Source organism: Petaurus breviceps, unplaced genomic scaffold (assembly GCF_028583685.1).
Source record: "Petaurus breviceps papuanus isolate PSGF00001 unplaced genomic scaffold, PetGlider_PUasm1.0 91041, whole genome shotgun sequence".
In the NCBI taxonomy this organism is placed as follows: domain Eukaryota; kingdom Metazoa; phylum Chordata; class Mammalia; order Diprotodontia; family Petauridae; genus Petaurus; species Petaurus breviceps.
The window spans coordinates 18,817,244-18,833,190 of record NW_027187400.1 but is presented as its reverse complement, the minus strand read 5'-3'; the positions used below and the strand labels follow the sequence as shown (position 1 = coordinate 18,833,190).

The 15,947-nt window shown below is 47.6% G+C and overlaps 1 protein-coding gene across 1 annotated transcript in view; it reads left to right on the top strand.

The window, feature by feature from the left end:
* The window catches only part of EFHD2 (EF-hand domain family member D2), a 21,477-nt gene extending 8,793 nt beyond the window's left edge, over positions 1-12,684 (top strand). The window contains exons 2-4 of the mRNA XM_069079289.1: positions 6,319-6,466; positions 8,231-8,365; positions 10,626-12,684. Coding sequence (XP_068935390.1) covers positions 6,319-6,466; positions 8,231-8,365; positions 10,626-10,760 — 418 coding nt within the window. The 3' untranslated portion in view covers positions 10,761-12,684. The remainder of the gene's footprint in view (positions 1-6,318; positions 6,467-8,230; positions 8,366-10,625) is intronic.
* The last annotated feature ends 3,263 nt before the right edge of the window (positions 12,685-15,947 follow it).

The window sequence follows — 15,947 nt, the reverse complement described above, 5'->3', positions numbered from 1 at the left end:
ACACACACACACACACACACACACACACACACACACACACACACACAGGCCTCTCCCTGGGACCTCATTGCACACAGCATGTATGGGGCTACAGCTTTCCCTGGGGCTTGGAGGTCTTGTGAGGGGGGTGGGGGAGGGGATTTAGGCTGAATGGAATGGATACATGTGCAATGTGTGCACAGTTCCAACAGGGGCCAGGGGGGAAGGGATTGATTTTGTCAGTGGGCATCCGGGCCTCTGCAGCTGCTGAGTCTTTCCCTGGATGAGCTATTCAGAGAAAGGCGGGCAGGAATGTAGGCAGCATGCCAGGGTCTCCAGGCTCTCAGCAATTGATAAAGGTGCTGAGCTTCAGTCCCGGATGCTCTGTTGCCAAGCAGGGCCAGGGATGGATTGGCCCACCAAACAGGCAGTGTTCCGGGCCCCCATGCCTCCGCCTTCCCCCTCTTTGCAAATGAATGAGCCTCCAATCCCTTCACTGGAGGAGAAGGGGGATGGGGAGAAAGAGCCAGGAGAAATGAGAAAACCCTGCTAGAGGTTTCTGTATGTGACACTGGGAAAGTCACTTCCTTTTGCTGGGTATCAGTTTCCTCATCTTGAAAATGAAAGGATTTGCCTAGGTCCCTTCCAACCCTAAAATTCTGTGTTCTAGGGGTCCTTCCAACTCTGACATTCCATGTTCTAAGGGCCCTCCCATCTCTGGCATCCTGTGTTCTAAGAACCCTCTCAGTTCTGACATTCTGGGTTCTAAGGGCCCTCCCAGCTCTGACATTCTGGGTTCTAAGGGCCCTCCCAGCTCTGACATTCTGTGCTCTAAGGGTCCTCCCAGTTCTAACACTCCCTATTCTAAGACCCCTCCCAGCTCTGACATTCTGTGTTCTAAGGTCCCTCTCAGCTCTGATATCCTGTGTTCTAAGGCCCCTCCCAGCTCTGACATTCCCTGTTCTAAGGCCCCTCCCAGCTCTGACAGTCTCAGATATTCAACCTTCAGTCACATGAAGAAAGTTAGTGATCCACATGTGGCCAAGTCACCTCTCTGGGGAGATGGGGAATGGAATGGAAAGAAACCATCTCTGAAACCAGTCAAATACAGTGCCTCGGCTATCTTAGGAAGACTTACCATCTGCATTTCCCCTCCTTCCCTGCCTCTCCCCCAATCTGCCCCCAGCCCAACTATCCCAGCTGCCGTTCACCTCCCTCTCATGAGGAAGGTTCAGGATTGGTTGGAGCCTGAGGCAGGACGTGGGGATGAAAAGAACTTGCTGCTGCTCCCAGGCAGGCAAGTGTTAGAAATGGCTCGTGGCGAAGCCAGCTGTATTCCCGCCTTCACAATGGCTCCCTGCTGACGTTTGGACTGGCAGAAGTCACCGTGCTGGGCAGAAACACAGAGGGCTGGGGGAGAGCTCCTGGTCAGCCATCAGCAAGCACTGGAGGGAAAGGGGAAGGGAGGGCACTACGAGCCTAAGGAGCCCAGAGAGGGGTCAGTGGCCACCAAAGGCCTCCGACCAGACCTTAGGGCAGAGTATCCATGGGCTCAGACCTCCGTCTGCCTGACAGAGATCCAGGTCTCCTCCAGGTTGCTCTGGGCACTGACCGCACAGATCTCATGGGGGAGTCCAACCCTAGCTCAAGGTCGTTTACCCCACCATGGACCCACAGCACACCACTGTTCGTTGTTCACTTGTGTTCAGTTGTCTGACTCTTTGTAACCCCATTTGGGTTTTCTTAGCAGAGGTGCTGAAATGGTTTGCCATTTCCCTCTTCAGCTCATTTTACAGATTCCTCAAACTCAGGCAAACAGGGTTAACTGACTTGCCCAGGGTCACACAGCTAGGAAGTGTCTGTGGCTGAATTTGAACTCAGGAAGATGAGTCTTCCTGACTCCAGACTCAGCTCTCTGTGCACGATGGTACTACCCACCTGTTCCCCCCGCCTCCTGCCCCCCGCCCAGGGGCTGATGAGAACAGACACTTCTAGTGATGAACAGCTCACAGCTCATATTTCTATGGTGCTTAGAATTTTACACAGCCCTTCCAGTTCATTCACCAGATATTAAGCACCTCCTCTGGGCCAGCGTCGTAGGCACTGAGCATATAAAGATAAAAATGAAACAGTTGCTTTCTGAAAGGAGCTGGTATTCTGTCATCCCTTATAATCTCCCCATGAGTTACATAGTATTAACCCCATTTTACAGATGAGAGGCTTGAGGCTGTAATTTACAGTCAGGTAGCTAGTGTTAGATTCTGGACCCAAACCAAGGTCCAAACCATATGACCCAAATGGAAGGATCATGGATTTTAAAGCCAGAAGGGGCCTTGCCTCACCTAATAGAATCTCCTTGTCACTGATGAATTGAGGACCAGAAAAGGTCATGCCAATGATCTCAGCCTCTGACTCCCACACAGTCTTCACTGTCTTCCTAGAGGTTCTCTGGCCGCTTCTGGCTCCATTCAGTTCTCCAACCAATTCTTGAGTGCCTACTATGTGCAAAGCACTGAGCTATAAACACAGGGCACATAGCCGTGGCCTTGTGACATTGGCTGGTCATAAACGCCTGTGGCCACCTTTAGCTCTGCTGGGCCCTGAGGGCCCTCCCCATCTCATGGTTTTCAGGCACATAAAAGATCAATTCTGCTGGCAGCCCCTGCTGCTGGCATCGCTGGTGCATCTGTGGCCTGCTCCAAGATATTCTGTTCTCTAATCACATCTGTAAGGCCATTCACCCTGTGGGCAGGGCCCTTGGGAACCTAGAGCGCAACCACAGAGTCATTGATTGGAAGCTTATTGACTTTGAGCTGCCCACGCCTGCCCTGGCAGGAGATGATCCAGGTGGCCCATATTCCCTTCACTTTGGGCCCTGCTCCAGAGCTGCTAATGAAATGGAGCTCTTGTGGTCCCAGAGTCACAGAATCACAGAACATTCATATAAAGATGATATTTGTAAAATGGTTAGGGGCACATAGTAGGCACTATATAAATGCTTATTCTCTCCCCAACTCCCTCCAATTAGTACTTAAAGTGAACTTAGAACACAGAATATCAGAGCTGGGAGGGCCCTTAGAACCCAGGATGTCAGAGCTGGGAGGACCCTTAAAACACATGATGTCAGAGCTGGGAAGGCCCTTAGAACCCAGGATGTCAGAGCTGGGAGGGCCCTTAGAACACAGGATGTCAGAGCTGGGAAGTAACTAGAACAAAGAATTCTAGGACAAGAAGGGACTGTAGAAATGAGAATATCAACTTGGCTTTAGAGATCATCTGGTCTCACTCCCCTGGTTCATCTTGCCTTCCCTCAGAGTGTTTAAAGACATGATAAGTGACCCAGTGAACTGGGTGGTTTCAGAAGTGTCCTTCACTGAGGCAGAGTAATGGCCTAGAGAGCTCTTTAAGCCCATCAAATATAGGATTAGAAGGGATGTGTCACATCATCTAATGTAGTGCCCCCATTTTACATATGAGGAAACTGAGGCTCTCAGAGGTCACATGCTTTGACCAAGGTTGCCCACCTCTGCCAGTTTCATTCTTACCAGATTGCCTCCTCTGGTAGTTTAGTTATTTCTGGTATTTCCTCTCCTAAACAGGCTTCTGGAGAAACTGAGAGGCAGATGAGGAATAGACTTCGGAACTTCTGGTTTTCTGACCAGCCTAAGTCCTAGTACCTTCCAACACCCTTGACCACATCCTCTCTCCAGCCTCTCCACCAGCAGATCTGTTCATAGAGATGTGCTCACACTTTGCTTCCTCAGCAGCTCCTCTGCCCACTCCCTTAGGCCTGGGGGCCCCTAAAGAGCTCCTCCTCTGTCTGCTCTCTCTGTCCTTCTCCAAGGCCCCTTCACATCAGTGATTTGGGGGGTGAAATCGACTTCATAGAAACTTTGCCCCTGCCCTTCCACTCAGGATTACAGCAGTTATTGCCAAAAAAGGACTTCATTTTATAAGATGAGGAAACATATCCAGGGAGGGGAAAAGGACACCCAGATAGCAGGAAGCAGAATCAAGATTCAAACCCAGGTCCTTGTCTCCAAGTCTACTGTTCTTTCTCTTACACACGCTTGCTGATGGCCAGAAGTATCTACACAATCCCTCTCTGTCTGCCAAATAGAGGCACAGTTAGAGAGTCCCAGGGAGTGGCTGATTTACAACAGGTTGGCCCCATGCCCACATTCCTCCCTGACTCTCTCCAAATAGCTCACCCAGGAAATCACTTAGCAGGAGCAGAAGAAGGCTAGATGTCCAGGAATAAAATCAGCTGCTCCTTGGGTCAGCTCCTTCAACCTCCATGAACCTCAGATTCCTGCTCTATACTATGGTGGGTTTTGCTCTAGACGGACCCTCCCAGCTCTGACATTCTGGTCCTAAGAGCCCTCCCAGCCCTGACATTCTGGGTTCTGAGGCCTCTCCCAGCTCTGACATCCTGTGTTCTAAGGGCCCTCCCAGCTCTGACATCCTATGTTCTAAGGGCCCTCCCACCCTGACATTCTGGGTTCCAAGGGCCCTCCCAGCTCTGACATTCCCTGTTCTAAGGTCCCTCCCAGCTCTGACATCCTGTGTTCTAAGGGCCCTCCCAGCAATGACATTCTGTGTTCTAAGGGCCCTCCCAGCCCTGACGTTCTGGGTTCCAAGGGCTCTCCCAGCTCTACCATGCTATGTCCTTAGCTCTATAACTGTTGGGCTACTCCAACTGCCAGCATCCTATCTATAACAGCAGTGTACAAAGTATCCTATCTCCCCAGGCCTGGCAGGGTCCCCTTGCTGAAGCCCCCAGGCTTTTCCAGAACGGCAGCTGTTGTCAGATGCCCAGCCCTGGCCTGGGAGGGGTTTGCCTGCCTGATAAGCATGAGGCCTCTGTACATTTTAGCAAACCTGTGTCCCCACCCACTGGGTGGTGTGCCCTTTTTGGCCCCTGCTTATAACCCCAGCACAGCTGCTGGGAAGGGTCATGGAAACCAGGGAGAGAGGCCTCTGGTGAGCAGTGTCTGTTTCCCAAATGCCTTTTGGGAGATAACCAGCTGAGAATGCCCTAAATACGCCTTCCCTTCCAGAGCAAAGGGGCAGGGAGTAGCTTCTGCAGAGCAGCTGTGGTACAGAATGGAAGGGGGAGGAGTTAGTCTGCAGAAAGAATTATGATTATTTCTGCAGAAAGGAAGAACTAATCTGCCCAAAACTGGTGACGGTCATTTTAGTTCAGCAGTCCTCTGGGCCCTTTTACTGTACCCCCACTGTGCGCCAGGTGCCAGGCTGGATACTAGGGACAGAAAGCTAGAAACAGAACAGCCCCTACCCTCAAGGAGCTTACATTTTGCAAGAGGGACACAACATATTTCTTGTGGGATCCTACTTTCTGCAGAGGCAAGAAAGCAGGACCCAGTTCAGGTGTGGGGATTGTACTGGGAATGGGCCAGGTGAGGCACTTGCTAAGAATCCTGGGAAAGGAAATAGAGACCGGGTGTGTCCCCAGGACTCCTGGACCTATCCCTGCTCTGCATAAGCTGCCCCTCCCCTCCTCAAGGTACTTCTCCTTTATCCTTAGCTTTGGTGGACCGTCATGGGAGGTGAGCAGTGTCAGAAGATCTGAGTTGTTGTCCTCAGCAAAATTACTTCTCAAGTACTGGACTTCCATTTACTTGTCTCTAAAATGAGGAGATTGGAGTTGATGGTCTCCAAATTCCTTCCAGCTCTGACACTATGTTCTCAATTCTGTGTTCTCAGACTTTTTTCAGTTCATGATATTCTTGGTTCTTCTAAAGTACTTTCTAGCTATGATATTCCATGTTCTCAGGTTCCTCCAAGTACTATTATTCTGTGTTCTAATGTTTTGACAGTCTATTCTATGATTCCTCCCTTCTGTGACATCCTGTTCTCCCTCTGAAATGTTATATTCTAAGAATCCCTCCAAGCACTGACAGTCTGTGTTCTAAGGGCCCTCCCAACTGACATCCTGTGTTCTAAGGGCCCTCCTAGCTCTGACATCCTGTGTTCTAAGGGCCCTCCCAGCACTGACAGTCTGTGTTCTAAGAGCCCTCCTACCTCTGACATCCTGTGTTCTAAGGGCCCTCCCAACTGACATCCTGTGTTCTAAGGGCCCTCCTAGTTCTGACATTCTCTGTTCTAAAGGCCCTCCCAGCTCTGATAAAAACTCAGTAGTTTTTTGGATAAGTAATTGTTCAGGGTGTACATAATCATCTCCAATGTTTTCCCTACTTCCTGAGGGTCATTTGATTAGCAGCCCAGCACCTGGTAAGAGCATTAGCCAAGGGAGTTTAGTTTGGACAGGGATCCCCCAGTTGTTCTCACTCCCCCTCTGCTGTTTTCACCCCCCAGGTATGATGCTGGTCGAGATGGCTTCATTGACCTGATGGAATTGAAGCTAATGATGGAGAAGCTCGAAGCACCTCAGACACACCTGGGTCTGAAAAACATGATTAAAGAAGTAGATGAAGATCTTGACAACAAGCTGAGCTTCCGGGAGGTAGGGTGGGCAGGCAGCCTCATGCGCCATCACAACTGATGGTGGCGCTGAGAGTCAGGGAAGGACAAGGGTCAAAAGGGAGTCGAGGAAGAGCAGAGCCCTCTTTCAAAATCAGATCTTAGGGGGCGCCTTGCAGTGCCTGGGCCTCTGCCCTGCTGGCATCACAGTGCCTAGCCTGGGTTCACCAGAAGCAGGGGTAGGATAATGAAGTTATGGGAGAGGGCACCCCAACCCTTGACTTCAGTTTACTCAACAATAAAATGGTCTGGTAACTTAACTGACTCTGTAGGTTTCATAGAGCTTGAGAAATGTCTTGTTTTAGGCTTCTTGCTTACATTGTATATTTCCTTGTAGATGGAAAGCTTGTCACGGTCTGCATGATCTATTAAATCAAAATTTTAATAGTCTCCCTCTATACAGGATGCAATGTCGATATACGCAGTTAGGCATTTCATTCACTCATTCAAGAAGTCTTTACTGAGTACCTACTATGTGCCCAACCCTGGGCACTGTGGGAGAATACAGAGATATGTAAAATACCATCCCTGACCTCATATTTCTTATGGTATATTTGGGAAGACAAGACTCAGATACATGAGAATAAGTTCCTTCAGTTAAATTAAACAAACACTCATTAAGTGCCTACTGTTTGTAAGGGATTTGTGCCAGGTCTATAAAAACAAAGAGCTTACATCTTATTGAGTTCAGGGGGTGAGAAGTAGGGTTTAGATAGATCATATATAAATAAGGGAGGCATCATAGAACAGTGGAAAGAGCCCTGGCTGGGGGAGTCTCAGGACCTGCATTCGAATCTTGCTTCAGTCATTTACTAGCAATGTGACCCTGGACAAATCCCTAGGCTTCTCTGGGAGTCAGTTTCCTTATTTTCAAAGTGATAGGGTTATACTAAATGGTGACCTAGTATATGTAGTAAAATACAGTGCCAAATATGGAAAAGACTTAGGTTCAAGTCCCATCTCACACGCTTAGCTCTGTGACCCTGTGGAGATTAAACTAGTGAGCTTCTGTGGTCTTGGAGACCTCTTAAAATGAGGAGGTCAGGTTACATGGCTTCTGAGGTCTCTTCCAGCTCTAGATCTATAACCTGGAATGTCAGAGCTTAAAGGATCCCTAGAACAAGGAATATCAGAGCTGGGAGGGGCCTTAGAACACAGGATGTCAGAACTGGGAGGGACCTGAGATCACAGAATCTCATATCTGAGAGAGCCCTTGGAACACAGAATGTCGGATATGGGAGGGCCCTTAGAACAGGGAATATCAGAGCTGGGAGGGCCCTTAGAATACAGGATGTCAGAGCTGGGAGGGCCCTTAGAACACAGGATGTCAGAGCTGGGAGGGCCCTTACAACACTGAATGTCAGAGTTTGGAGGGCCCTTAGAACATAGGATATGAAAGTTGGGAGGGTCCTTAGGACAGAGAATGTCAAAACCAAAAGATATCATTCCACCCTCTTATTTTACAAGTGCAGAAACTGAGGTTTGAAGAGCAGTGATGTGTTCAGAGTCACATAACTAAGTTAGTGACTGAGAAGGGCCCAGGCCTTGGGTCCATGGAGGTTCTGTGTAAGGGACCATCTTTCTCCCCTGAGGGAGATTCACAGACTCCAGGGAGTCCCACCTTCCGACATGATGGTTTTTCCCTGTTTGAGGACCTCCAAGCTGAAGAGGCTGGGCTGGTGGGTGGGGGCTGCAGCTTCAGGACCCAAGGCTTCTTCACAGCCTGAGCTTTCTTGTTTCCTCACAGTTCCTCCTGATTTTCCGGAAGTCGGCAGCAGGGGAGTTGAAGGAGGACAGTGGACTTCACGTTCTCGCCCAGCGCTCTGAAATTGATGTCTCTACAGAAGGCGTTAAAGGAGCCAAGAACTTTTTTGAGGCCAAAGTAAGGAAAACAGAAGGGTTTGTGAATCTTGGGGCCCCCCTGTCAAGCTTGTGAGCTGTGGCATCCTTCTTCATGGAGCTATGGCCTCTGGAGGTTTCTCTCCTGCCTCCTTCCCCACTGAGGCCTTAAAATCAGACTGCCATGAGGCAGGGGCTGCTAAAAGCCCCTAATTTTAGGCCCACCATGCCAGGCCCTCCACCCTCTCTTTCACCTCTCCGCTCTCTTCTCCCTTGGCTTCCGTCACAACTAAATGAATTCCTTCCCCACTTTGTCCACTTCCGTTACCTCTTGCTGAGTCCCTTACCCCAAACACTCACATAAACATACTTCTATCCCCCCTCCATAAGCCGTACTCATTGTCATGGAAAGAGAATTTTCTTTGGAATCAGGGTCCCTGGGTCCAAATCAAGGCTCTATGATTTGCTAGTTTTATGACCTTTAGAAATGTTTTCTCAAAGCCTCAGTTTTGAGGACCCTCAGAGGGGTCCCTTCCAGGGGTAAGAACTACAGCAGAAGGTAGTGTGGTCTGGTGGAGAGAGTACTGGACTATAGAGTCAGAAGTCCAGGATTGGATTCCCAGCTCTGATGCTTATGAGCTGTGGGACTCTAGTCAAGTCATTTCATTTCCAAGCCTCAGGTTTCCCCATTTATAAATGGGTGTGATAGGATTTCATTACCTATCTTCTAGGGCTTTGATAAGGAAAGTGTTTTGCAGACTTTAAAGAACTGTACAAGGTAGGCTATAAGGGACTCTTCACAACCCTATTCTCACACACCTAAGGGAAACATAGATGGGGACGTCTAAACTTTGTTGTCTTGAATGACCCAATGCTACATTTGGAGAAGTCTGGACCAAGCCTTGGGGGGCTCAAAACCGCATGAGAGGTAGAGTCACAGTACCAGGCAGAAAAAAGCAGGCATTCCCCCCTACTCTCATTCACAAGGATCTAGGTTTGAAGCCTTCCAAAAAGGTTGTTGGGAGAGAGAGAGGTGAGAGCAAACTCTTGGCTGACCCTTGCTACCATATGTCCAAAGGATGTCTATGTAAGGTTCATAAAGCACTTTCCTTACAAGAGCCCTGTGACTTGGACAGTGTAAGGCAGTCAGTCAGTAAGCCCCTACTATGTGCCAGACACTGTACTAAGCACCGAGTACACAAAGAAAGGCAAAAGATAGCCCCTGCCCCCAAGGAGCTTACAGTGAAATGGGGGAAACAAGAAATTAATAGGAAATAATTAAAATAAGGAAGGTACCAAAAGAGGTGTTGGGAAAGGCTTCTTATTGAAGGTAGGAATTGAGCTGGGAGGCAGAGATGAGAGAGGAAGAGCATCCCAGGCATGGGGGGACGGCCAGAGAAAATGCCTGGAGCCAAGAGATAGAATGTCTTGTTTGAAGAAGAGCAGAGTCCAGTGTCACTGAGCATATGTTGGGGAGTAAGGTGTAAGAAGACTGGAATGGTAGGAGGGGGCTAGACTGGAAAGGAATTTTAATGCCAAGCTGGGCATTTTGTATTTGCTCCTTGGGGTGATAGGAAGACATTGGAGTTTACTGGGTAGGGTGAATGACATGGTCAGACCTGGATATTAGTATTGCCATTTTACAGATGGGGAAACCAAGGCCCAAGAAAGTTAAGTCACTCTTCCAGGGTCACACAGTTAGCTAAGTGTCAGAGCTGGGTTTTGAACCCACATCCCTTCTAGCTCCAAATCTGGTGTTCTTTCCTCTGTTCATGATGGAAACTGACCAGTGATGGCTACATAGATAGTAGACAGGTGGATGGAAGGAGAAAGAGATAATTAGAAACATAAGCAGAAGATAGGTAAGATAGAAGGATAGATAGAAAGACAGACAGATAGATAGGTACATAGATGAATGGATGAACTAGATAAATGGATGGATGGATGGATAAGATAGATATAGATGGATGGATGGGTGGGTGGATGGATGAACTAGAAAGATGGATGGATGGGGAGAGAGAGGCAGGCAGAAGGTTAGACAGATAAAGAGCGACTTAGACGAAGAGTGCTTATTGCGTATTAGGTACTGTGCTAAATGCTGGGGAAACATACAAACAAACAACACAGTGTGTGCCTTCAGAATCATGTTCTAATACAGCCCATAAGAGGAACTGAAAAACGGGAAGGAGGACAGGGATAAAAAGAGCAAAGAGGAAGGGGTATTTGGAGGATGAGAAGACTGCAGGCTCCTTTTTTCCTCATGGCCCAAACCCTAAGTTCCTTGCCACCTGGTTCACTTCTAGGTCCAAGCAATCAATGTCTCCAGCAAGTTCGAGGAGGAGATAAAGGCAGAGCAGGAGGAACGGAAACGACAGGCTGAGGAGCAGAAACAGAGAAAAGCTGCCTTCAAGGAGCTCCAGTCAGCCTTCAAGCAGTGAGCGGGGAGGGGGCAAGGTGGGGCCTGGCCACCCCCCCATGCCTCTGCCCCACTAGAGGCTCCAAGGAATGCTCTCAAGGATAGGCCAAGTAGCTCATGGTTGAACGGACCAATCTAAGAGCTGTTGCCTGTGAATGATGAGCCCACCTGGGCCTTAGCCCAACCTCCCAAGTCCTGCCTGTTAGCTCTTCCCGTGTTCCCCTAACAGATATAGCCATTACCACCGGCATCCTCACCTCTGAGCTCAGCCCACTCCAGGAAATCCCCTTCGGATGCTAGTCCTGCCTTCCTGTCTCCTAGGCCCTTAGAACTCCCCTGCAGCTCCCAGTGCACGGGCTTCACCAGCCATCAAAACAGCCCTAAGAACACGTCCTTTTAGACCAGATGTGGACACAGACTTCCCTCCCTTTCTCTCCTTTCTCCCACCCCCTTTCTTCCTCCTCCTTTGCCCTCATCTTGCTATTCCTGCTCTAACTCTTCCAGCCCCACACAGGACCCTCAGGGTTCAAAAAGGTCATCAGCCCCCCTGCTCTGGAGCCAGTTACCATCTCTTATAACATAAGAAAGGGGAAAAGACTTAGCACTCATTCACCAAGAAGTCAGAGAGCAGAAAGGGGCAGCCTAGATAGGTCAGTGCTCTACAGCTGGAAGGGACGTCAAAGGGCATCCAGTCAGACCACCCCACACACATATTACAGATGAGAAAACTGAGGCCCAAGGGAAGCTGTCACTTGCCCAAGATTTCTTGCAAAGGCTCCATTCTTTGCCCCCAGATCTGGCAAAACAGCTTTGAAGCCCCATGATGGTGGTTCAAACCATGGTGAGAATATCCTGACGTTAAAGACACAGAGCATTCCAGGCTCTTGAGATCTAACTCCTTATATCCAGCCTGGGTTGAAGAAGGTGGGGGGCAGCTGTACCAGCTTACCTCATTGGGTCCACTTTCTGCCAGGAAGCCATCTTATGGGGTGTCTAAGGGCACAGTGGGTCCCAAGGGTCTCAGTGGGGCACTAGAATTCTGGAAGGCTTAATAAACAAATCAGAGGAAGTTATGGGCTGGGGGGAGGGAAATGGGGAGGGGGAGTTGAGATCAGGAGTAATGGACCAGTCCCCAAAGAAGGGAGAGAAAAAAATAGAAATATCACGATTCTCCAGGCAGCATCCAAAAAGTGCTTTTAGGTGTATTTGCATGCACTGTGACATTGAGGAGCCAAAGGGTCTGCTTCAGCCCCTGGGTTCTGCCCTTTCTCCTTTCACGGTTCAGACCCCCACCCGTTCATTTGTCTGTCCCTCCATTCACACAAACGTGTGGTGCAGTGTCCGACCGGACATTATTCACTGTCTTGCCAGGTTGATTTTGGTGATTGAGACAAGTCTTATTGTGTACACCAGGCTAGGGAAGCATGAGAATCCCTGGCCCGGCTGCTCTGTGATCCCCCCAAACCTCACGGCCTGAGTGACAGCCAGTGGTGGCCTTGCTTCCTGAGATGTTGTGTTTTCTGTCAATGTGATTTCTTAATGCTGTGACCGGTCATCAGTCGCCCAGCCGAAACAATCAAACCAGCCCACTACTACGCCACTGAAATTATGCAACCTCTCTGTGTCTCTGTGACGATGTCACTGCTTTCTAGACTCAATACCCTTTATTTTAGTAACTCTCAGAAGATCATACAAAGCTCACTGTTGAACTTTCAGAGGTTTTATTTTGGTATAAATAATCTGCAGAAATCAGAGATACTAATGAAGCAGGAACCGGGGGTCCCCGGTGGTGTTTCCTTAGCGGATGTCTTTGTACAGATGACTATAAAATAATTTTTTGTTTTTGCTTTTGAGTTTGTTCCCCCACCTTAAAAAAAAACTACTTCATTCAGTGGAACAGTTATTTTTTTTAACTAAAACACGATAAAAACCATTCTATATTTTTATGTGTGTGGTGTCCTTGGTGCTTGGGGGTTGTACTGTGGAATAGGGGCCCAGGGGTTCCCAGAGACAGACATTTATTGTGTTGGAAAAAGAGTTGGGGTGGCAAAAGGGAGGGTGGTCAGGGTCCCCCACCTAGCCTTGTTTAGCCAGTCTATATTGTGTGGATTCAGGGGCATAAAATCTTAGAATGCAAATGTCAAGCTGAGAAGCCTCTTAGAAAATATGTCAGAGTAGTTAGGGACTTTAGGACACATAAAATTTTAGAATGAGAAGTCAGCGCTGAGAGGGAGCTTAGGAAATATGTCAGAACAGTTAGGAACTTCAGGACATCAATGGAAGACCTGGGAGAGTTCTGATAACCCAGAATGTCAGAGCTAAATGAACCTTAAGGATCGTCTAATTCAGCCATTCTCAAAATTTTTCATCTCAGGATTTCATTACACTTGTCCAGTCATGTCTGACTCTTTGTGACCCCATTTGGGGGTTTTCTTGACAGAGATACTAGAATGGTTCGCCATTTCCTTCTCCAACTCATTTTGCAGATGAGGAAACTGAGGCAAACAGGGTTCAGTGACTTGCCCAAGGTCACACAGATAGTGTGTGAGGCCAAATTTTAACTCTCTTCCTGACTCCAGGTCCAACACTCTATCCACTGTGCCACCTAGCTGACCTTAAAGTGAGGCTGGTGACTTTGCACAGACCTCCACTCAGATCCAATTCAATTACAAGTCATGTCATCATCTAACTAATGTCATGGTCCTCTTCGACACTTAGAAATTATTGGGACAACTAGGTGGTGCACTGAATAGAGCACTGGCCCTAGAGTCAGAAAGACCTCAGTTCAAATCCAGCCTCAGACACTTGATACACTTATTGTGTGACCTTGAGAAAGTCACTTAACCTCAATTGCCTTGCCTTCCCCCCTCCAAAAAATAAATAAATAAAATAAAGAATTATTGAACTTTTGTTTATGTGGGTTATATCTAGTAATGTTTACCATGTTAGAAATTAAAACATTTAAAAATAATTTTAAAAATTTTTTTAAAATAAATTAAATTAAAAATAATTTAAAAATAAAAAAATGAAAAGAAAAAGAAACCCATTACATATTAAATAACTTTTCTAAAAATGAAAATTAACTTCCTCAGCAAAAAACCCTGCCCAGATTAAGAGTCCAGTAAAGGTCCACTTTGAGAATTGCTAAATTAATTCAACCCCCTTATCATGCAAATGAGGAAACAGGCTCAAAGACATAAAATCACTTGCCTGAGATTCACACCATTTCTTACCTGGAGGACCTAAGGATGCTAAGGAAATGTAGAGTGGGCTAGGAGACAAGTTACAGAAAGCTGCTTGGGGGGGGGGGGTAATCTTGATTCAGGACAGGGAAGAAGCAGAGAAAGGCATCTAAGCTGGGAGAGGAACCTGGGCAAATCCACAGACAAAATGGCCTGGACAAGTCATGTACAGAGGTAAGTAGCCTTGGTTTCCAAAGTCCAAACCCCACCTAGCTTTCAGTGCGCTATGAAAGTCTGTCTTCTCTGACCCAATCCCTCCCCATGAGTCCTTAATTGACTCCTCCCAAAAGCACTTCTCCTGTAAACCTCCATAAGCTGAGCATTAGAAGGGACCACCTCGGTCGATCTCTTTGACTTTCGCTGGAAGGGAAGTGTGTAGCTAGCAGAGTCTGGCATTTAATTGGGCACTGCTGCCACCGGGTGGGAAGAGACAGAACCACAACCAGACAGCTGCACCAGGCTAGGTCCCACACTACAGCTAATAATAATCACTAGCATTTATATAGCACGCTAAAGTTCGCAAAGTACTTTGCTTCTGTTATCTCATTTCAAGTAATATGTATTAAGGGCCATCTATATGCCAGCCACTGTGCTTAGGCCTGGGTATACAAAAAGCAGCAAAAGACGGTCTCTGCCCTCAAGGAGCTTACAACAACCCTGGGAGGTGGGAACTCTTATCACTCCCATCCTACAGGTTAGGAAACAGGCCCAGACAGGGTAAGTGACTTGTCCAGGGTCACATAGACTGAGGCAGGATTCCAACACAGGTCTTCCTGACTCCCATGTCCATCACTCTACTCGCCTAGCTGCCTCAAGATAAGCAGGGAAGGTTATGGCCAATATGGGGCATCGAGGGACCTCCACTCTAAGATCTCTCCTCTGTAGGCTTAGTGGAAGCATGGAAGGTGGAAGGGTCAAAAGGCCTGGGTTTGAAACCTGTTTCTGACCCTAGCTAAGTGACCCTGGGAGAATCTCAATCTCTTTGAGCCTCAATTTCATTATCAGAAAAAGACCTGCAGGGATACTTCCCTCACACCTTCGAATACAAAAAATCTTAAAAGCATTAAAGACATATGAGCTATCCAATAGGCATTTATTAAGTGCCTTCAGGGTGTTTATACTCTACTACAGGCACACAATTTGAACACAGACAAGTACCTAGAATATTAAAATAAATACAGATTAAATAATAACAATAAATGTCAAGGGGAGAGTCCTAACCATTGCTTTGGGGGATGGCGGGAGGGAGGGAGAGATCAGGAAAGGGAATCAGGTTTTACTTAAATTGTGCCACAGAGAAGGCAAGAATTGTATGATGGGAAGAGAGTGTGCATTCCAGGCATGAGGGACATCGTAAGATCATAGAACCAAGAGATGGAACATTGGGTGTAGCCATTTTATACAGGAAACAACTGGAAGTATTCTTTGACTGGTTGAGTTGAGGGAGGGGGTCTGGAGGTGATATGAAATAAATGCTAAAAAGATAACTGGGAGCCAGATCATAGAGGGCTTTTGAATACTGGACTGAGGGTTATCATCATCATAGCTAACATTTATATGGAACCTACTGTGTACCAGACACTGTGCTAAGCACTTTACAAATATGATCTCATTTGATTCTCACAACAGCCCTGGGAGGTAGGTATTATTTTCATCCCCATTTTACAGATGAGGAAACAGAGGCAAACAGGTTAAATGACTTTCCCCGGACCACATAGCTGATAAGTATCTGAGACTGGATTTGAACTCAGGTCTTCCTGATTCTGGTCCAGTCGCCTGTTCACTACATCATCTATCTGTCCTTTATTAACACATTCCTGTAGACAGCCCTCAATTTAAGCAAACACAGACCTAAAAGAATCACTTGACTTTTCCAATATTGTACAGGATGGATCACAACTGATAGTTTTATTATGTACAAGGCACTGGTGATTGAAAGACCAGAAACTAACTGGCTTCTGCCTTCA